Genomic DNA, 24,222 nt, shown 5'->3' on the forward strand with positions numbered 1-24,222 from the left:
GTGTTCTTCTAACCGGTTGTCTAACCGTATAACCAGCTCGACAAGCCCGTCAAAATCCTGCGGCTCATCCTTAGCCAGCAGGTGCTCCTTCAGGACCGGAGACAGTCCGTTTACGAAGGCGGCGCGGAGTGCAATGTTATTCCAGCCGGACCTCGCAGCTGCGATGCGGAAGTCGACTGCGTACTCGGCTGCACTCCGACGGCCCTGTCTCATAGACAGCAGCACAGTCGAAGCGGTCTCGCCTCTATTGGGATGATCAAACACTTGTTTAAACTCCCTCACAAACCCAGTATATGTCATTAGGAGCCTTGAGTTTTGCTCCCAGAGCGCCGTAGCCCAGGCGTGTGCCTCTCCTCGAAGCAAATTGATGACATAAGCCACCCGGCTGGCATCTGACGCGTACATGACGGGACGTTGTGCAAAGACGAGCGAACACTGCATTAAGAAGTCCGCGCACGTCTCGACACAACCTCCGTACGGTTCCGGTGGGCTTACGTATGGTTCAGGGGATGGGGGGGGGGGGGGGGAGGTTCGTTGAATCAACACTGGAATGTCTGTATTTAGTGCTCGGTCGGCTGGAGGAGGTGCTGCAGCAGCGCCTGGAGTGCACGCTTCCACCTGGGCAGTGAGAGCCTCCATCCTCCGATTGAGTATGACATTCTGCTCGGTTACTAAATCCAACCAAGCAGTGAAGGCGGTTAAGATTTGCTGCAGCTCTCCTAACACGCCTCCTGCCGACGCCTGTGCACCCTGTGTTTCCATTGGCGGTTCAAGCGATGGTTGACGCCCCTCGGGATCCATGACGCTGGCCGAGAAATCCTGTTGTGAAAAGTGTAGGAACACGGACCCACAACAGGGGGCGCAAATGAACGGACAATGGAATAAGCCAAATATAACAATTTAATGTTGTGAATGTGCACAACAGAGCAACAGACAACACAATTGAGATCAACAGTCAAATACGTTACGGTGATGTGATGTCCCACGGAGCGGGACGTCCTGCAGCGCTTCCAGGCGCCTGTCGTCGGCCTGTTTCGAGCTGAAAACATCCTAATTTAAGGCTTAATTCACCCAGGACGTCGTGAGAGAACAGAGAAGATTTAGAAGAGGCCGGCATGAGGACTTTATGCTGACATTCCACTGTTTAAGGACATTTTTTAATGAAAGACGTGCGCGCAAATTCGCCGAGTCGTTTCCGTGACGACTCGGCAAATCTGTGTGCGCCGCGACAGGAAAAACACCTCCGTGTTGAAAACCATTTGTAAAATTCAGGCGGCTTTTGATGGCTTTCAACAAGTGAGTAACTGAGAAATTGTTTAACAGCTTGGGCATGTTCCAACTTGCCCGTTAAGGTTTCCAACGGAGGTGTTTTTCCGGTCGCGACCCCCCGCGGTCGGGTCCGGCCCGACATGCGACTCTGCCCGCATGTTCTTTCATTACAAAATGTCCGTTAACAATGGAATGTCCGAATAAACTCCTCATGCCGACTTCTTCTGAAAGTTCTCTGACGACTTCCTGGATCAACAGAGCCTGAAATGTGGAAGTTTTCAACTTGAAACGGCGAGACGCTGCCGCCTCGAAGCGCAGATCATTGTCAGGCACCGTGGGCCGTCCTTACGGCAACACTACCAGACCAAAATCTCTCATCAGCCGTTAAAATTTTTACCGAAAACCAGCTGAATTTATCGAATGGTGTCCACTCAGTTGTGCCTTACAGTTTTGAAAAAATTTTGATCAAACAAAGCAGCAGTCTCTGAGCCATTCCTAAACAATGAAAAAAATCGATGAGAGGGTGGGCGACTCCTCACTCAAAGACTGCCCACAGGCGAATGACGTAATAGACAGGCGTGAAAAAACTCTCGCATGCCCAAGAGGGTTCAAGCATGTCTGATGTAATCACACGTGATTCAAATCCATATGGTTTTTGAAAAAAATAATAAGGTCAGATACTTTTCTAATAGACCTCGTACACGGAGCTTGTACAGATCCTGAAGTCACACTTAAACAGAGTCTGCAAACTCATAACAATGTCAGTCAGCACAGAAGTAAAAACGTTACCACTGTATGATACCAAAGGATGAGACGTTTACTTGTCGGTAGACGATTTCTCGGCAGTGAGGTGAAGATGCTGCCCGGCTCTTATGGAGGTGTAGATGATGGTGATGAGTGACAGCTGGCGTTGTTGATGAGTGACAGCTGCCACTCCTGGTGCTCCGGCGCCCTCACGTGCCTGAAGCCCGCACTTCAGGCAGGACGCCCTCTGGTGGTGGGCCAGCAGTACCTCCTCTTCAGCGGCCCACACAACAGTGTTGCAGGCATCCATTTCAAAATGAGCAAATATTTGCACAAAAACAAAAACGTTTATCAGTTTGAACATTAAATATCTTGTCTTTGTGGTCTATTCAGTTGAATATAGGTTGAAAAGGATTTGCAAATTGTATTCTGTTTTTATTTACATTTCACACAACGTCCCAACTACACATCTACTTTTGATGCTTTGTGTGCTCTTACCCTGTGTGCTACTGCCCAATACTGCTGGAACCTCAATTTCCCTGAGGGAGTTTTCCAAGAGATTAATAAAGTTCTAGCTAATTTAATCTTAACAATGTAACTCTAATCTGATTATACATTTTCCCAATGTAATCTGGTCTGACTATAGTTACTTATTTTTGTAATCTGATTACATAGACCCAATTACATGTAATCTGTTACAACCCAGCGCTGCTGATAACTGAAGTAAACACATGAAAAACATTACAGTTCCTTGATTTGCCACATTAGGTTCCCTGGAAAAGCGAGTTCCTCCACGTAGCCATCAGTGTTACATCCCCAGTTTTACAGCAGAAAAAAAAATCCTTTCACAGCGTGGTCTACACAACAGATTTGGTCTATACAGCTAGTTACCTCATTCATGGCAACTATACAGAGGGTGAATAAAAATCAATCAATCAATCAATCAATCATCAGTGTATGCTATTTTAAAATGTAAGTTATGAACTACTCAGTTTATGTATACAGTCCTAAATCACAACATAAATTGTCCCTAGGCACTTCACAATTATTTATTTTGTGACTTTTGCTTACTTGTTACAAGATAAAAACACTGTTTTTAAGTTTTAAAAAATTTGTCAATGGGACAAATGAAATGGAAGTAAAGCCTTAAAATTAGCTGAGAAAACTCATTGTGGACTTTATTTTACAGGTATGTGGTAGAATTACCTTTAACACAGTGTCTTAAAGTCTTATGGTGAGCCCCTCCGTCCCCCCAAAAGCTTGTTTCATAAATTCAAATGAGCCTTTCTGCTATGTTGCATCAACAGCAGGAGGACAAGGATTGTCTGGTTTTAAAATAAACATAATGAATCAGATCAGATCCCCCCCTTGCTGTCAAACAGAAAAGGGGTTGTAAATGGCATAGCCTTCTTCCAAACATTCAGGGGCAGCAAATGCCCAGTGTGAAATCTGAAAGTACAGTTATGGTATTTCATGACAAGATCATACCTTATCTTATATCAGCATGCAGATCTGAAGAAAAGATTGCTTATAGAGCTACTTCGAAATTTTTTTTTAAACAATTCCTAAAACCTCTGCCCCATGCTGTAAAACAAAAAACAGGTTGTTTTTATGGTTTAAACCCCCCCCCCCCGCCCCCCAGCAGTTGTGATTGCCAGAATAATTTTGTAAAAAAAAAAAAAAAAAAAAAAATCACTTAAAATACGTAAATAGCTTGAAAGAGCAACCTGTAAATTTAATGGTATGAAGATGTTGTAATTAACAGAAATTTCCATTTTAAACCAGTAGATCACACTGTATTTTTTTTATTTTTTTTTTTAGAAATTAGAAACAACATTATCATGCTGTTTTTAAACTAATGAACAATGATGCTGGGTTGTTGTGATGATTACTCTGGATGGCATTACCCTGACCTCTAGTAATACTGTGAGAAATCTTGGAGTCATTTTTGATCAGGATATGTCATTCAAAGCGCATATTAAACAAATATGTAGGACTGCTTTTTTGCATTTACGCAATATCTCTAAAATTAGAAAGGTCTTGTCTCAGAGTGATGCTGAAAAACTAATTCATGCATTTATTTCCTCTAGGCTGGACTATTGTAATTCATTATTATCAGGTTGTCCTAAAAGTTCCCTGAAAAGCCTTCAGTTAATTCAAAATGCTGCAGCTAGAGTACTAACGGGGACTAGAAGGAGAGAGCATATCTCACCCATATTGGCCTCTCTTCATTGGCTTCCTGTTAATTCTAGAATAGAATTTAAAATTCTTCTTCTTACTTATAAGGTTTTAAATAATCAGGTCCCATCTTATCTTAGGGACCTCATAGTACCATATCACCCCAATAGAGCGCTTCGCTCTCAGACTGCAGGCTTACTTGTAGTTCCTAGGGTTTGTAAGAGTAGAATGGGAGGCAGAGCCTTCAGCTTTCAGGCTCCTCTCCTGTGGAACCAGCTCCCAATTCAGATCAGGGAGACAGACACCCTCTCTACCTTTAAGATTAGGCTTAAAACTTTCCTTTTTGCTAAAGCTTATAGTTAGGGCTGGATCAGGTGACCCTGAACCATCCCTTAGTTATGCTGCTATAGACTTAGACTGCTGGGGTGTTCCCATGATGCACTGAGTGTTTCTTTCTCTTTTTGCTCTGTATGCACCACTCTGCATTTAATCATTAGTGATTGATCTCTGCACTCTTCCACAGCATGTCTTTTTCCTGGTTCTCTCCCTCAGCCCCAACCAGTCCCAGCAGAAGACTGCCCCTCCCTGAGCCTGGTTCTGCTGGAGGTTTCTTCCTGTTAAAAGGGAGTTTTTCCTTCCCACTGTCGCCAAGTGCTTGCTCACAGGGGGTCGTTTTGACCGTTGGGGTTTTTACGTAATTATTGTATGGCCTTGCCTTACAATATAAAGCGCCTTGGGGCAACTGTTTGTTGTGATTTGGCGCTATATAAATAAAATTGATTGATTGAAATTGATTAATTGATTGAAATAATCGGGTCATAATATTTAATGCCCACACCAAAGCAAGACTGTTATAAAAGCTACCACTCAGACCCCCAAAATATGATGTAATGAACTCCTGAACTAAAGTTAGCCTGTTAGCTTAGGTTGTCAGTAAGGTGTTAATGGTGTTAGCATTTGTAGCATCAGTCAGGATGTTATGTCCAGTTAATCTACAGTTACTGTGGAAAGAAGCAGGCCATAATTTTTAATGCCTACACCAAAGAAAAACCATTCTGAGAACCACCACTCAACCTCCAAAAATATCATGTAATAAACACGTGACCTGAACTGAAGTTAGCCTGTTAGCTTAGCTTGTCAGTAAGGTGTTAATGGAGTTAGCATTTGTAGCATCAGTCAGGATGTTATGTCCACTTAATCCACAATTACTGAGGAAAGAAGCAGGCCATAATTTTTAATGCCTACGCCAAAGAAAAACCATTATGAGAACCAAGGCTTAAACACGCAAAATATGATGTAATAAAGACTCAAATCAAAGTTAGCCTTTTAGTTTTGGCTGTTTGTGTTCAAGCTTCATTTGTTCTTCCCAGGTCATACACGGTTTCACCCATGCTCTGCCGCTTTACCCACATATGGGCTGTGGACACACACACACACACACACACACACACACACACACACACACACACACACACACACACACACACACACACACACACACACACACACACACACACACACACACACACACACACACACACACACACACACACACACACACACACAGTCTCGCTCTCTCTTTCTACTGTATGTTTAGAAGGTCTAACACCTGCTATTTTCTTGAAGTTACTATACTTGTGACCATCTTTTAAAACTTAAACGACTGCTTTCAATTTATCTTAAACAGTGAATGCTAGAATATACAGTGGAAGAACCTGGGTTGGTTCATTAACAATGTATGATGAATGAATCTAGAGTTAAAAAGTCAACTTCCTCCCCTCTAAGACTACCTCTGGAATCACCTTCAACTTGCTCTTTGGATTTTCAAAATATGAGCCCCTGAAAGGATAGACAAATCCATTCGGGCTACTTCATATTTTTTCTTCTGAAGCAAGCTGATGAAAATCATACCTGGGCCAACGTTGAAACTGTGCCGTCTGTGCCTGAAATTGCTCAGAGTAGTGAAGGCAGCTTCATCTGCATTCCCCTTCTGCTTTACAGCTTTTGTGTTTGAGGGCCTTGGCGCTCTGAATGACAATAATCCCAAAGTGGCACTGTGGCGCTGTGTTTCTGAATCGTCGGCCTTGCTGTTTACACCATGAATGGATCCTACTGGATCGACCTTGCGGTCCCGTTGCTTTGACAGATAGCCTCTGCTTTGACCTGAGGATGCCGATTGACTGTATTTGTCACCGTCCAACATGGCAACATCTGTTTTGGCTGGTTTGTTACCAGTAGAACGTGTTCGCCTAGATGAAACGCCAAGGCAAATGGACAAAGTGGATGTGTACAGAATGGGCCGAATGGCTCGTCTTCCCTCGAGTTCCTTGAGTGAAATTGTGAGTGACTTGTCCAAAAACACAACCGAACTCATGTACTTCAGGGACAACACAATATGGATGCAAGATCGATAGCAAGGCTGTGCAATCTGGTGGCTTAAGGAGCCAGCTTTGGTGTAGCTCCTGCTGGGTTTCAAAGGTTGTGCAGTCCTCTTTCCAGCATCGCTCATTACAAGTCCATTAGCTGGTGCGGTGCCTTGTCCAAACGTCTTTGGCGTTAGAACAGCAGGATTCATAGAGTTCAAGCCCAGTTGGGAGTGTGAGACTCTCATTGTGATTGTGGATGAGAATTATGGACTTTGTTGTAAAGGTTCTGGTAGCTCTGGTGAAACCAGCTCCTCCACATAAAATAATTCTGGAACGTGAAACCTGCAGGCAGTACCGTAGTCCAGGATGCAACTGTAATGGAAGAACCTCCTTCACACCACATTAGTGTTCTAAACTGTCAGGATGCCTTCGTCTAAGATTGAGAATCTGCAGCGAGTCTTCCAGCACTACGTCTCAGCAGTGACCCTTACTGCAGGCCTGTGAAAAGACAGGAAAAGGCAAAACTTCATAATGGGACCGTGCCTCTTGGAGTATACCGTCAGTTCTCCGCAAACAGAATGATTCTGTCATTGAAATTAAATCAAGAAATATGGCCAATACAGAGATATTTGTTGCTGTGATTTGATTTGAGAGATTTATTATCAGCTCTCATTCTTGGCTTCTTTCTTGATCTGTTGTTGTTGCCATGACAGTGTGTTATTTGATGGGCAGAACTTGGGACAAATTATTCCTGATATTTAAAATGAACACTCCAGATCTGGCAATTTTAAAAGTAAAAGTTGATACCCTGGTTTATTCCTCATTTGAGGTAGCTTTAGGAGAATGAAAAACACTTTGAATATTCAACAGGTATTTGAAAAATGTTCATTTTCTAGGTACATGCACTCTAAAAAAAAAAAAAAAAAAAAAAATGCACTGCTCAGTTATACAAAAAAGATAACAATTTACATGGGTCTTTTTGTAAGTAATTCCAACTCATCCATTCCTGAGTGCACACCATAAGACTTCAATACTCAGAGTAACTCAGGTTTAGGAAAGCATTTGGTTAAATTATTTTGTTTACTTGATTTGCTTTGTCCTCTCCAAGGTTTACAATTTGAAATGAATTTTAAAAGCAATACACAATATCTTAGATATTATGCTCAGCATCTCTCGGCTGCACATTGGTGTTACATCCTTCTTTGGGAACTCATTCCTTTGTTGCCAAAATGTCAGTGAAAAAAACCTAAAGAGAAGAGTTTGACCCATTAGTTCTCAACCTGGGATTACCAACCATGCATAACAGGTGATCTCCAAGACCAGGGTAACCCCTGATCTCGACTGTTGTCTGCAAAACTGCAACTGCACTAGGTTAGCATTATATGTTGTTCAACACTGAAAGGCTGCACATTCCTGACTTTTATATTATGATATATTACACAAATACTGAATGCTTATGAGTTCAATGGTATGAATTTTTCATGAGGGAAAAGATGGAACGTACCATTCAACTCAGCTTCGTCTCGTTGAATGGTACATTCCAGCTTTCATCAAATTAAATATTCGTTCCATTGAAAGAATGTAAAAACATTCATTATTTGTTTTATATAATGGCTAAAATAGATCCTTGTCATTTGATATTACATTCATTTATAAACAACAGAAAAGAAACTTATGTTTTGGTGCGTGTCACTGATGCACTTTAAATAGGAGACAAAAAAAAAAAAAAAAGACTTCATGTACTTCCTCAGTCCAGTACAAAAAATTGCATCAGAAATTTGTCAAGGTTTTCATCCTAACAGCTCTTCATGCCTCCAGATGGCTTATGGAGTAGTGGATTTGTTTTTTTTTGTGTGTGTTAATGCTGTCAATTAGCTTGTTCAAATTGTCGTCCATCAGCAAAACAAACTCTGCCATGTTTAGCTAAACGCCGCTCCCACTAGTGTGTATGTGGGCGGGGTTCGCTGCGTGCAATGGTACAAAATGTATGGAACCAAATCTGCATGGTAAATGCAACGCAACACAAATGGGACGAATAATCCATGTCATGTGACATACAAAGCACCAGTCAAATGACAAGGATTCACTCAGCCATTATATAAACTATAATATTCTTCCGTGTTGACAGTTCCTAAGAAGGCTTTCAAAGGGGACTTGGCTCCCTTTAATGTCACGCATCCTAGTCTCACATTCAAGTCATCACATTTTGACACAGACACATTTTGACTGAACTTCAATTTGTGATGAGTGTGGAACTATACCCCAGTGATGCAGCTGCCAAAAATGCATCTCACCATTTATCACAAAATGATGTATCAGCGGTCCCTAAACTTGTCACATCATGATGGAAAGGGACACTGTCCAAAGGCAAAAAAGGGGCAAGTTGGGAGTGAGAATGTGTTACATCACACAGCATGAACTTGACTGACTAGCTGGTTTACTTTAACAACAATGTCCCAGAATGGATGAAGAAAAGGTAGAACTCTTTTGAGTCCAACAGGGTTTGTCTGTTGACATCCATTTGGATGGGATATTTAGGAGGATGGTGTAAGTCATACAAACATGACGCAAAATGTGCGGATTAAAGATCTTCATTCATTTCACTGTTGTCCTGTTGCACACGTAAGTCAAGTGCCTGTTAATTTCTTTTTTTAATAGAAGTAACTTGCTTTAATAACATAGAAATATCAAAAATGTGTTTGCATGTTGCATTAACAAATAATTGGTGGACTTTTGTGTTGAAACCCTCCATAAGTTTTAACACTCATTAATTAACCACAGCCACAGATCTCTTAATGGCCCAGTCACACAGCACACAATTCCCGAACGAAAGGAAAAAGTAAAAAAAAGTCACAATTCGTCGAAAAAGGTGGACGAAAGAGCTTTATCACCGAACAGCCTGCGAAGCAAGAGCGCAAAAGGGACGAAAGAGGAAATTAACTGGGCCATTAGAGGAAATTAACTGGGCCATTATAAACATGTAGAATTTAAAAGATGGTTATTGTGAAAAATATTTGATTAATATTGAGAGAGCGAGAGAGAAATAGAGATTTCCTAACAATAATATTGTTGTACGTGTGCAAAAGGAATGCGGACTGTAACAAGTTGCTTTCCATAGAGAGCAAAGAAGTAATGTATTACATTTCTCTGAAGTAGTGAATTATGTGCAATACATTACTTTTTTGAGTAGTGACACCAACACTGCTATTCTCTGAGAAACTGGCAAGGCTCACCTTTCCATCCGCACCTGTCGCTGCATTTACCACACCACAGAATGGCCACACTTTCTGGATGGCAACCACCCAGTCAGACACAACAAATTGAATCAAACTGGCCAAAAATAGAAACCATTAAAAACTGGGATAAAAGTGACAAATCCAGGAAATGAAGCGTAAATTCTCACAACCCAGTGACTCTAACAATCAACTATCTGACTTCAGCCACGTGCACACTCCTAAACACATGCCACTGTTAGTAATCAGATGCAGGCACATCCTTTAAAAGCCTTGTCGTCTCACTAACCTCTCGCTGTTGATTCAGTTCTCTAATTGACGCTCTCTCCACCGCCCCACCGCCACCAGCTGGTCCTTGTTTGCTGCAGGGGATGGGCATTGCCCCCTGCCACCTCCATCGGCAGGACTCAAGATCAACTCAGCTCATTCCACCACCGTGACGGGGACTGAGGCCAAACCAAATTTATAACTTTGTACTCACTTATGGAATAAATCACTTTTTTTTTTTTAAACCCATTGAGTCTTCTGGGAGAAATATTATTCATTTATTTTGGGTATCTTGTATGATTTAACCTAAACAAATGTACAAACATGACTAGAATTTTTTTCTTTTAGACCTCCTAATAGCTAACCATACATGTTTAGGACAAGTCATCCTTAGTGGAGGTAGGCGCCCAACTGAGTGCATGTCTAGTTTTAAATACTTATTTAGTAAAAAAATATATACAAAATATATAGTCCTGTACAGTGCTACATGCTGCCCTTCTTCAGTTAAAAATACATTAATGGTGTACTATCCACACAGTACTTGCAGAAACAGTGTATGGTCACCCTCTGGGTCATAAGACTTGGTGTAAACAGATACGTACCATTTACCTCATTGATCTTAGGTCCCGACCGGCTTCAGAATCTCCATCTGTGGAATCCCGCTGACATAAAAAAACTGTCTTTTATACATGGAACTCCAGCTGCTGATTTGCAGCTGCAGCTGCATGCATGACATGAAAGCCAAGTCCACTTCAAAGGCATAGTCAGCAAATTGAAACACAATTTTTACACTTACCTACTCATCACAAAAGTATCTGCTATCTCCTCTCCACCAACTCTTCCAGATAACATTCTTTAAATTTCCCTTCATCTTTCCATGATTTATTCCAACCGTATAGGTGTGTTCATTCCCTCTTACCAGGAGCCAAATCAGTGACAGAATAATGTGTGTTTCTGCCTTCCTTTGTCTTTACGTGTTGACTCCTCAGCTGATGATCAATCAACTTCAACTTTTTTTTTATATAGCGCCAGATCACAACAGACAGTTGCCCCAAGGCGCTCTATATTGTAAGGCAAGGCCATACAATAATTATGAAAAACCCCAACGGTCAAAACGACCCCCTGTGAGCAAGCACTTGGCTACAGTGGGAAGGAAAAACTCCCCTTTAACAGGAATAAACCTCCAGCAGAACCAGGCTCAGGGAGGGGCAGTCTTCTGCTGAGACTGGTTGGGGCTGAGGGAGAGAACCAGGAAAAAGACATGCTGTGGAGGGGGGCAGAGATCGATCACTAATGATTAAATGCAGAGTGATGCATACAAAGCAAAAAGAGAAAGAAACAGTGCATCATGGGAACCCCCCCACAGTCTACGTCTAAAGCAGCATAACCAAGGGATGGTCCAGGGTCACCTGATCCAGCCCTAACTATAAGCCTTAGCAAAAAGGAAAGTTTTAAGCCTAATCTTAAAAGTAGAGAGGGTATCTGTCTCCCTGATCTGAATTGGGAGCTGGTTCCACAGGCGAGGAGCCTGAAAGCTGAAGGCTCTGCCTCCCATTCTACTCTTGCAAACCCTAGGAACTACGAGTAAGCCTGCAGTCTGAGAGCGAAGCACTCTAACGGGGTAATATGGTACTACGAGGTCCCTAAGATAAGATGGGACCTGATTATTCAAAACCTTATAAGTAAGAAGAAGAATTTTAAATTCTATTCTAGAATTAACAGGAAGCCAATGAAGAGAGGCCAACACGGGTGAGATATGCTCTCTCCTGCTAGTCCCCGTCAGTACTCTAGCTGCAGCATTTTGAATTAACTGAAGGCTTTTTAGGGAACTTTTAGGACAACCTGATAATAATGAATTACAATAGTCCAGCCTAGAGGAAATAAATGCATGAATTAGTTTTTCAGCATCACTCTGAGACAAGACCTTTCTGATTTTAGAGATATTGCGTAAATGCAAAAAGGCAGTCCTACATATTTGTTTAATATGCGCCTTGAATGACATATCCTGATCAAAAATGACTCCAAGATTTCTCACAGTATTACTAGAGGTCAGGGTAATGCCATCCAGAGTAAGGATCTGGTTAGACACCATGTTTCTAAGATTTGTGGGGCCAAGTACAATAACTTCAGTTTTATCTGAGTTTAAAAGCAGGAAATTAGAGGTCATCCATGTCTTTATGTCTGTAAGACAATCCTGCAGTTTAGCTAATTGGTGTATGTCCTCTGGCTTCATGGATAGATAAAGCTGGGTATCATCTGCGTAACAATGAAAATTTAAGCAATACCGTCTAATAATACTGCCTAAGGGAAGCATGTATAAAGTGAATAAAATTGGTCCTAGCACAGAACCTTGTGGAACTCCATAATTAACTTTAGTCTGTGAAGAAGATTCCCCATTTACATGAACAAACTGTAATCTATTAGACAAATATGATTCAAACCACCGCAGCGCAGTGCGTTTAATACCTATGACATGCTCTAATCTCTGTAATAAAATTTTATGGTCAACAGTATCAAAAGCAGCACTGAGGTCCAACAGAACAAGCACAGAGATGAGTCCACTGTCCGAAGCCATAAGAAGATCATTTGTAACCTTCACTAATGCTGTTTCTGTACTATGATGAATTCTAAAACCTGACTGAAACTCTTCAAATAGACCATTCCTCTGCAGATGATCAGTTAGCTGTTTTACAACTACCCTCTCAAGAATCTTTGAGAGAAACGGAAGGTTGGAGATTGGCCTATAATTAGCTAAGATAGCTGGGTCAAGTGATGGCTTTTTAAGTAATGGTTTAATTACTGCCACCTTAAAAGCCTGTGGTACATAGCCAACTAACAAAGATAGATTGATCATATTTAAGATTGAAGCATTAAATAATGGTAGGGCTTCCTTGAGCAGCCTGGTAGGAATGGGGTCTAATAAACATGTTGATGGTTTGGATGAAGTAACTAATGAAAATAACTCAGACAGAACAATCGGAGAGAAAGAGTCTAACCAAATACCAGCATCACTGAGAGCAGCCAAAGATAACGATACATCTTTGGGATGGTTATGAGTAATTTTTTCTCTAATAGTCAAAATTTTGTTAGCAAAGAAAGTCATGAAGTCATTACTAGTTAAAGATAATGGAATACTCAGCTCAATAGAGCTCTGACTCTTTGTAAGCCTGGCTACAGTGCTGAAAAGAAACCTGGGGTTGTTCTTATTTTCTTCAATTAGTGATGAGTAAAAAGATGTCCTAGCTTTACGGAGGGCTTTTTTATAGAGCAACAAACTCTTTTTCCAGGCTAAGTGAAGATCTTCTAAATTAGTGAGACGCCATTTCCTCTCCAACTTACGGGTTATCTGCTTTAAGCTATGAGTTTGTGAGTTATACCACGGAGTCAGACACTTCTGATTTAAAGCTCTCTTTTTCAGAGGAGCTACAGCATCCAAAGTTGTCTTCAATGAGGATGTAAAACTATTGACGAGATACTCTAACTCCCTTACAGAGTTTAGGTAGCTACTCTGCTCTGTGTTGGTATATGACATTAGAGAACATAAAGAAGGAATCATATCCTTAAACCTAGTTACAGCGCTTTCTGAGAGACTTCTAGTGTAATGAAACTTATTCCCCACTGCTGGGTAGTCCATCAGGGTAAATGTAAATGTTATTAAGAAGTGATCAGACAGAAGGGAGTTTTCAGGGAATACTGTTAAGTCTTCTATTTCCATACCATAAGTCAGAACAAGATCTAAGATATGATTAAAGTGGTGGGTGGACTCATTTACTTTTTGAGCAAAGCCAATAGAGTCTAATAATAGATTAAATGCAGTGTTGAGGCTGTCATTCTCAACATCTGTGTGGATGTTAAAATCACCCACTATAATTATCTTATCTGAGCTAAGCACTAAGTCAGACAAAAGGTCTGAAAATTCACAGAGAAACTCACAGTAACGACCAGGTGGACGATAGATAATAATAAATAAAACTGGTTTTTGGGACTTCCAATTTGGATGGACAAGACTAAGAGACAAGCCTTCAAATGAATTAAAGCTCTGTCTAGGTTTTTGATTAATTAATAAGCTGGAATGGAAGATTGCTGCTAATCCTCCGCCCCGGCCCGTGCTACGAGCATTCTGACAGTTAGTGTGACTCGGGGGTGTTGACTCATTTAAACTAACATATTCATCCTGCTGTAACCAGGTTTCTGTTAGGCAGAATAAATCAATACGTTGATCAATTATTATATCATTTACCAACAGGGACTTAGAAGAGAGAGACCTAATGTTTAATAGACCACATTTAACTGTTTTAGTCTGTGGTACAGTTGAAGGTGCTATATTATTTTTTCTTTTTGAATTTTTATGCTTAAATAGATTTTTGCTGGTTATTGGTGGTCTGGGAGCAGGCACCGTCCCTACAGGGATGGGGTAATGAGGGGATGGCAGGGGGAGAGAAGCTGCAGAGAGGTGTATAAGACCACAGCTCTGCCTCCTGGTCCCAACGCTGGACAGTCACGGTTTGGAGGATCCAAGAAAATTGGCCAGATTTCTAGAAATGAGAGCTGCTCCATCCAAAGTGGGATGGATGCCGTCTCTCCTAACAAGACCAGGTTTTCCCCAGAAGCTTTGCCAATTATCTATGAAGCCCACCTCATTTTTTGGACACCACTCAGACAGCCAGCAATTCAAGGAGAACATGCGGCTAAACATGTCACTCCCGGTCCGATTGGGGAGGGGCCCAGAGAAAACAACAGAGTCCGACATTGTTTTTGCAAAGTTACACACCGATTTAATGTTAATTTTAGTGACCTCCGATTGGCGTAACCGAGTGTCATTACTGCTGACGTGAATTACAATCTTACCAAATTTACGCTTAGCCTTAGCCAGCAATTTCAAATTTCCTTCAATGTCGCCTGCTCTGGCCCCCGGAAGACAATTGACTATGGTTGCTGGTGTCGCTAACTTCACATTTCTCAAAACAGAGTCGCCAATAACCAGAGTTTGATCCTCGGCGAGTGTATCGTCGAGTGGGGAAAAACGGTTAGAGATGTGAACGGGTTGATGGTGTACACGGGGCTTCTGTTTAGGGCTACGCTTCCTCCTCACAGTCACCCAGTCAGCCTGCTTTCCCAACTGCTCGGGATCTGCCAGAGGGGAACTAACGGCGGCTAAGCAGCCGTGGTCCGCACCGACTACAGGGGCCTGGCTAATTGTAGAATTTTCCACGGTGCGGAGCCGAGTCTCCAATTCGCCCAGCCTGGCCTCCAAAGCTACGAATAAGCTACACTTATTACAAGTACCGTTACTGCTAAAGGAGGCCGAGGAATAACTAAACATTTCACAACCAGAGCAGAAAAGTACGGGAGAGACAGGAGAAGCCGCCATGCTAAATCGGCTAAGAGCTAGTAGCTACGCTAACCTAGCGGATTCCTAAAAACACGCAAAGTGAATAATGTGTAAATAATTCAGAGGTGATTCAGCAGAAGGAGCGCTTCAGTCAAGGCACCAGACAGACCATGAAGCAGCACAGATAACGCACGGCAACAGCGCCAAAAAACAAAATAAAATAAAAATCCACCAGACAGGCCGTGGAGCAGCACAGGCAACGCAGGGCAAGAGTACTAAAAAATAAAATAAAAATCCACCAGACAGGCTGTGGAGCAGCACAGGCAACGCACGGCAGCAGTGCTAGAAAATAAAATAAAAATCCACCAGACAGGCCATGAAGCAACACAGGTAACGCAGGGCAAGAGTACTAAAAAATAAAATAAAATAAAAATCCACCAGACAGGCTGTGGAGCAGCACAGGCAACGCATGGCAGCAGTGCTAGAAAATAAAATAAAAATCCACCAGACAGGCCATGAAGCAACACAGGTAACGCAGGGCAAGAGTATTAAAAAATAAAATAAAATAAAAATCCACCAGACAGGCTGTGGAGCAGCACAGGTGACGCACGGCAACAGTGCTAAAAAACAAAATAAAATCCACCAGACAGACCATGCAACAGCACAGGTAACACACGGCAACAGTGCTAAAAAATAAAATAAAAATCCACCAGACAGGCCATGGAACAGCACAGGTAATGCACGACAACGGTGCTAAAGAAATAAATAAAATAAAATAAAAATCCACCAGACAGACCATGGAACAGCACAGGTAACACACGGCAACAGTGCTAAAAAATAAAATAAAAATCCACCAGACAGACCATGGAACAGCACAGGTAACACACGGCAACAGTGCTAAAAAATAAAATAAAAATCCACCAGACAGACCATGGAACAGCACAGGTAACACACGGCAACAGTGCTAAAAAATAAAATAAAAATCCACCAGACAGGCCATGGAACAGCACAGGTAACGCACGACAACGGTGCTAAAGAAAGAAATAAAATAAAATAAAAATCCACCAGACACGCTGTGGAGCAGCACAGGTAACGCACGGCAATAGTGCTAAAAAATAAAATAAAAATCCACCAGACAGGCCATGGAACAGCACAGGTAACGCACGACAACGGTGCTAAAATAAAATAAAAATCCACCAGACACGCTGTGGAGCAGCACAGGTAACGCACGACAACAGTGCTAAAAAATAAAATAAAAACGAAAGCGTTAGCAAGCTAGTTAGCTTGCTAACGCTAATGAAAGTTAGCTGATGAAAGTGCTCCGTCGCGACGTTTCGACCGTTAGAGGTCTTCTTTAGGCGTTGGAGCACGGTGAAAAAGTAAAAAAAAAAAGTCTTGAAAAAGACTGTTAGTTCAAAGTCCAAAGCAGCAGGTAGCAGTCTCTGTGTAAACAGTTCCAACAGAGAGCCAAAATTCCAATGAATGTGGAGTTGTGTCAGGAAGGGGATCCAGCGATGATGATTCTCCAAACATGATTATCTCCCTTGTATGCACCAACAAAAACCAACAAAAACAAGCCTTTCTAATTTGTCATGTTTAAGCACTATAGATTAAATTAGGGTACAGCTCCAGCTCAAAGATCGACAGTGCACTGAAAAACTAATGTACCGTATTTTCTGGAGTATATTACATGTATCAAATAGCTCATATTTAAAGGGGTGACGTCTTTAGTTTTACTTACCTTCTACAGTTGAATATGGTTTGGGTATCATGTTAAACACCCTTGAAGTTCCATAATTCTATGCATGCATGCAGAAACCCCTTCTTCAAGGAAAAATTAATGCCAGAAATGAATAATTTTAGACTTCTGTGTCATATGTCACAGAGTCCATATCTGAACTTCATTAATCATTATGAGAGAAATTCATAGTGATGAAGTTACACGTGAAGCACAGGTAGTTTGATTCCAGGACCGGGAAGGTTCATAGTTTACTGATGTGAGCAGGGGTTGGCCAGTCTTGGATGACACCCATCTTAGCTGGGTTGGTGGCTACACTGCAAGCAATAAATACATGGCCAATAGCACCCTGTGACAATGGCTCAGTGGCTTTGTGTCCCTCCTGGTTATTAGGGAACAGTCAACAGCAGTACATGTTTTGGGCTTGGAGATGGAAGTGGAGGCATGGTGCATTAGTACCATCAAGATAAAGTGGAAAAATTCCATCTTTATACAAGCTCCCTCTTTCACCATCCCATTATTTCCAAGCACCCATAAATCTGCACAATAGGTCATCAGAGGTCCTGAACCTCTTCATTCTCCATTCTTTAGTTCTTGTGCCTATCCCACTTCTGACACCAATGTGGAGATTTTGCATTCAAGAATGCACTGTCAAATGGATATCTCACTTAAAAAAAAAAAAAGTGATTCCTGTGGGTCATTCATCACAACTCCAGAAAATGCTGTTTGTTCAGCTTTTTGTCCTCAGCTGCATCTCAGTTATGGTAGCCATAATGCTAGTTAAAGTTCACATGCTATTATGGCCACCCAAACACAGAGAATCATATAGCGCAACGACAATAATCAAAACATCAACACAGACAGCATCACCCAACATGCACACACAGTATCACTCAATAACTGTTCAAACATAAACATTGGCAGTCCCATGAGCCTTTGCACCACACCAGCACGGAACCATCAATCATCAATCGAGCACCTCCTCTGCTCACTACATGTATTATTATATTATATTATATATTATATTTTTACTCACACATATACATATTTTTCCTCAAACATACATGTGTTCGCTATTATACATAAGATATACATGCATGAGCTAGAATACAGTATATATGTGGGTGAGCATGTGTGCACAGTATGCATGCATGAGTCCAGATTTATGATTGAATGCATGAAGAATGAATTATAGCTTGCACTGCCCCTCATAAGATTTGTGAATGTCACATCTTTTTTAGAAAAATCAATATAGTCTCCAGCTCAAAGATATATCACTGTTTACATACAACATCCACCCTCGCCGAAAAACCTCCCCAAGGCACATTAGGTGTCCTGAATATTATTTATTTATTTTGAGTTTATCATCATTATTCTACTTTAATCATCATACCATGTATACATACTTCAGCTGATAAAAAACACAATGTGATTATAATAAATTGAGGCCTAATTTAATTGTGGATAACCTTGTCAAGGCTGTGAAACAATCATTTTATGTTACACATTGTCACAGTGAGACCTTGCAAATTGAAGTCACAGTGTCGCCCTGTTAAGATGTTTGCACGAATGCCACGGTGAATACAGAACAAGAAAAGTAATTATGTTTACTGCGTGCGTTCCATTTTGAGGCCGGTCACATGGAATGGAAATGTAGGCTTTAATAAAAGCACTGAAATACAATTTTAGACATAAACAGGTTCAACCCATTTTTTCTGGGTGTATTTTTGCCAAGCCAGCATCAGCAGAACAACAGTGATATCTGCATATATGAGTTTGCTGTTTGTATTTTTATGTGGACTGTTTGTACATATAGAAATAGTCTCGATCACATCAACATTTTCCATAATGTTTATGCAATGATGTAGCTGGACTCAGAACAGTACACATGGAGGGTTACATCACCTTTCCTTCTAACAACACTCAATAAGTGTTTGGGAACTGAAGACACTAATTGTGAGTGTCATGAATGGGTATAAAAGGAGCATCCCCAAAAGGCTCAGCCATTCGCAAGCAAAGATGGGGTGAGGATCACCACTTTGTGAACAACTGCATGAAAAAAATAGTCCAACAGTTTAAGATCAATGTTTCTCAATTTTCAATTGCAAGGAATTTAGGGATTCCATCATCTACAGTCCATAATATAATGATTCAGAGAATCTGGAGTACTTTCTACACGTAAGCGGCAAGGCCGAAAACCAACATTGAATGCTTGTGACCTTTGATCCCTCAGGCAGCACTGCATTAAAAACCGACATCATTGTGTAAAGGATCTTACCGTGTGGGCTCAGGAACACTTCAGAAAACCATTGTCGCTTAATATAGTTTGTCGCTACACCTGTGCAAGTTAAAACTCTACCATGCAAAGCGAAAGCCATACATCCCAGAAACGCCACTGCCTTCTCTGGGCCCGAGCTCATTTGATATGGACAGATGCAAAGTGGAAAAGTGTGCTGTGGTCTGATGAGTCCACATTTCAAATTGTTTTTAGAAATCATGGATGTCATGTCCTCCAGACAAAAAAGGAAAAAGACCAGCTTGGCTTCGTGGTAAAAGAGTGCGGGTACTAGACTGGCCTGCCTGCAGTCCAGACCTGTCACCTATTGAAAATGTGTGGCATAAAATACGACAACGGAGACCCCAGACTGTTGAACATCTGAAGTCGTACATCAAGCAAGAATGGGAATTAGTGTCCTCACTTCCCAAACGCTTATTGAGTGTTGTTAGAAGGAAAGGTGATGTAACACAGTGGTAAACATACCACTGTCCCAGCTTTTTTGAAACGTTGCAGGCATCCATTTCAAAATGAGCAAATATTTGCACAAAACAATAAAGTAAAGTTTATCAGTTTGAACATTAAATATCTTGTCTTGGGGGTGTATTCAATTGAATATAGGTTGAAGAGGATTTGCAAATCATTGTATTCTGTTTTTATACATTTTACACAATGTCCCAACTTCATTGGAATTGGAGTTGTAATGGTTTTAGGAGCCGTGCTGCGTTGAACGCAGCAGCAGCAGCTCGCTCAGCAGCGCAGCTTGAACAGATCAGATCCGTGTAACTGTCAACACTAATATTTGGGAATGTGTGTGTCAGAGGAAGTTTAATACTTTCCTTACATAATTTAATGCAAATTCATTTTACTGGCTCGATATTCAGGTCAGAACGGCATTTTAATACGTATTTTGCGAGCAGTTTTCTGAGTGTGTTCAGTTGTGAATCTGCATTGAAAATGCATTAACATCCGCACTTCATCAATATTTTGCCTGGTTAAGGTGTCTGTCATGTCGCTGTCCATGAAGGGACGTTCGCCTTTAGTAGGCAGCATTGGGAGTGCGGACTGTAGTTCTCATTTATAACCTCTTTGTTTGACCCGATGAATTTTTATCCGATTAGAAATATAAGATAGTGAATCGTTTATATGGATGCTAAAGAACAATCACTTTTATGACTTACATGCTACAAAAATCTAAAGGTTGTGCACCTTTAACTGAAATTGGCATGATGCTATGTGAGACATAAACACAGTATATGAGAAGCGAATGGGAGGAAAAACAGCACGTCTGTTTCCATTTGTATGAGGGAGACAGGGCATTAGTGCTCAGGGTTTATGCTCGGCCGATATGACCATATGCTTTTTGTTGCATATGTGGATACCAGTGATGGAGTAAACCTTTGTGGTCCTGATGGTGCAGGAACAAAGAGCGAGGCTGTGCGACCTACAGCTGGTTAGAAAGCAGACGAGCTGTGCAGAGCTGTGGGTGTGTGACAGATATACCCATCAGCACAGCCAGCGCTGGAATGAGATGCGGTGAGGGAGCTCCTGGACAAAATGTTAGTATTCAAGTGTGTCTTAGATTCCAGGGTTAGCTGAGGATAGTTTTGGCACAAGCTATTCTGCCTTTTCCTTTACATCCCTCTGCAGTGATTGTTCTTTGTACCCCCTGACTCAGTGAAATAGTAATGAGCATAAAACTAACATACAATGAGTTACATTATCATTACAGTACATTAATGCACTTCTTGTTTGACAAATTTTATATTATGCTCTCATATGTTTTTTTCATAGATGAACTTATTTCTTAAAAACACACTAATTGTTTGACAAATTTCATAATATGCTGTCATATGTGTTATTTCATAGATATTTTAGTAAAAACACACACTATTTGTTATAACCTGCAAGGGCATTCAAAGAGTATATATCATCACCAGCCACAAGGGAGGGTCATGAGATCTTTGTGATCTCATAAAGCAAACACGTTGAAGACAGAGCTAAAAGGATGCCTAAACTTTGTAATTCTCCCACTGCAATACTAAAATTCTATTGTCTTAACCTTCACAAGCTAGCTATTGTTCCTGGAACACTTCCTGTTTTCTTGCACAAGTCTTTCAAAATAAGAGCATCTTTCAATATAGACTTGATTTCACCACAGCTTCTAACAGCACACACTGATGATGTCGTCACAGGTAAGACGTGATGAGAAAAACATGGTGAAAACTCATTATTTTTTGCTTTTTACCATGTGTTGGAGTCACTAAAAGCACAACCTGTTTATTTGATCCTATACCAACAAAACTGTTTAAGGACCTGTGGCCCTCTCTTGGGCCACAGAGATGGCTCTCACTAAAGTGGTGAATGATCTTCTGCTTGCAATGGATTCGGGCACCACTATGGTTCTGGTGCATTTGATACCGTGGATCATCATATTCTACTTGATAGGCTGGAAAATTATTTTGGGATTACCAGTCATTCTCACTGTGTTTTGTACAGTAACACTACCTCTAACATTTGTGACATGAAATTTGGGGTTCCACACTGGTCCGGCTTAGGCTACGTGCGTTTCTCCCTTTATATAGCCCCTTGGGCACATATTGCGACGTTTTGGGATTACCTTTCACTGCTATGCTGATGATACTCAGTTATACATGCCGATAACTGCTGATAATCTCGTTCACATAAAATCCTTAGAAGATTGCCTTGCATCAGTGCGAAGCTGGATGTCTAGAAACTTCCTACTTTTAAACTCTGTTAAGACTGAAATGATGGTTTTTGGTCCAGTGAGACATCGGCATCAATTTGACCAATTAATACTTACCCTAGGCTTGTGTGTCATACAGTACATCACAGTGACAAAGTGAAGAACCTTGGGGTAATTTTTTATCCTACATTGTCCTTTGACCTCAACATTAGAAATATTATGAGGACTGCTTTCTTCCACCTGCGAAATATAGCGAAGATTCATCCCATCCTGTCTATGGCTGATGCTGAGACCCTGATCCATGTGTTTATCTCTTCTAGACTGGACTACTGCAATGTTCTATTTTCTGGTTTACCGCAGTCGAGCTCTCCAATTGGTTCAAAATGCTGCAGCCAGACTTTTAACACAAAGTAGAAAGTTTGACCACATTACACCCATTTTGGCATCCCTTCACTGGCTTCCTGTCCCAGTGAGATCAGATTTTAAGGTTCTGCTACTAGTCTATAAAATTGTTCATGGACTGGCACCTCCCTACCTAGCTCACCTATTTAAACCTTATGTACCGGCCCGGGCTTTGCGGTCTCAGGATGCAGGACTACTTTGTTTCCCTAGGGTGAATAAGAAGTCTGTGGGTCATAGAACTTTCTCTTATCATGCCCCTGTTCTGTGGAATGATCTCCCAGCATCAGTAAGACTTAAGGCACACTTATTTTCCCTTTCGTATGGCGAGCATACTGGCATAGTATAGTTCTAAGCTTTTTACTCTTTTAATTCATTTTATTAGGAAACGGAGCATGCTGCAGCCTCAACTTTACCTAAATTCTGGGTCTTTTAGTGAAGCTTAGGGCTAGTGGCCGGCAATCACCTTAGTATCCTGTTTTTCTTGTTGTTAAATGCTGACAAATTATACTGTATTTCTTGTCTTCTGATGCCTGATTCTGTTTTTTCTTTCTGTTTAAGGTGCAGCTCCATCCAGAGATGGGTGTGGTATCTGTGCTGGAGACCCTCCTGTCCTGTGGACCAACAGCATTTCCTATATATTTGTTTTGTGAATTGTTCTGTAATTTGTGTCTGTAGCATGGCCCAAGCAGAGGGTCACCCCTTTGAGTCTAGTCTGCTTGAGGTTTCTTCCTCAGAAGGAGTTTTTCCTTACCACTGCTGCTCTGGGGGTTAGTAAGGTTAGACCTTACTTGTGCAAAGCACCTTGAGGCAACTCTGTTGTGATCTGGTGCTACATAAATGAAAAAAAAAAAAAAAAAAAAAAAAAAAATGTTTTTTTGGCGGGGTGGTGGTGTTCAATCAACTTTAATAAAAATTAATTTAATTGAGGGTGGACGTATAAACCATCTTTGGTTAAAAAAGGGGATGGTCTGATGTTCGGCCAGGGGTGGTCCAGTGTGATATGATTTTATATATATATATATATATATATATATATATATATATATATATATATATATATATATATATATATATATATATATATATATATATACACACACACACACACACTGTATATCTACACATCACATATAATCTGTGTTGGCAATTCGACAGTTTTTCTGGAACACTTCTAAAGCTAAAATCTAAAGTACAACCTGCATTTTGGAGACTTGTTTGTGAATGTTTAGTAAACAAATTAGCATTTTTCCTTACCTGATAAAATCAGAGCCTGAAGGCCAAGAGATATCTGATTCTGCAGTGGAAAAAAACTTGAGCACTATCTCAGCCGTTACATCCAATCCCCACAGTCAGAGAACACACTTGTTTAGTCCCAGTGGAAACAGCAATCTTCTGTGCTGACAGGGGGATCTAAGAGCAAAGCACGACTTGCCGATTGAGTCAATCAGGAAGAAAAAAGAACCCTGTAAGCTCAGGCTAGCCGTCTAAGAGTTAAACTAAGAAGGTGTTCTGGGTAAAAGTTTAACAGCAATGCTACTGGTGGACATTCCTCAGTGGCTCTGTGTTCGTTTGCTCTCTGGTTTTCTTGGAGCCGGTATAAGCAGGCACCAGAGATCCCCTGAGAGTCCAGCAGTATACCTTAGATCACATCTGCATAAGCAGAGTTCTCCAGGTCACTTCATCTGTCCACCCTTCTTCTCTCCTCTTGCTC

General features: G+C 41.1%; 1 protein-coding gene across 1 annotated transcript in view; it reads right to left on the reverse strand.

The window, feature by feature from the left end:
- The window catches only part of LOC117522935, a 36,692-nt gene extending 12,805 nt beyond the window's left edge, over positions 1–23,887 (reverse strand). The window contains exons 1-2 of the mRNA XM_034184357.1: positions 23,766–23,887; positions 6,103–7,055 (exon numbers count right to left, since the gene is read on the reverse strand). Coding sequence (XP_034040248.1) covers positions 6,103–6,802 — 700 coding nt within the window. The 5' untranslated portion in view covers positions 6,803–7,055; positions 23,766–23,887. The remainder of the gene's footprint in view (positions 1–6,102; positions 7,056–23,765) is intronic.
- Positions 23,888–24,222: the final 335 nt, after the last annotated feature.

This window comes from Thalassophryne amazonica, chromosome 13 (assembly GCF_902500255.1).
Source record: "Thalassophryne amazonica chromosome 13, fThaAma1.1, whole genome shotgun sequence".
NCBI classification, from domain to species: Eukaryota; Metazoa; Chordata; class Actinopteri; order Batrachoidiformes; family Batrachoididae; genus Thalassophryne; species Thalassophryne amazonica.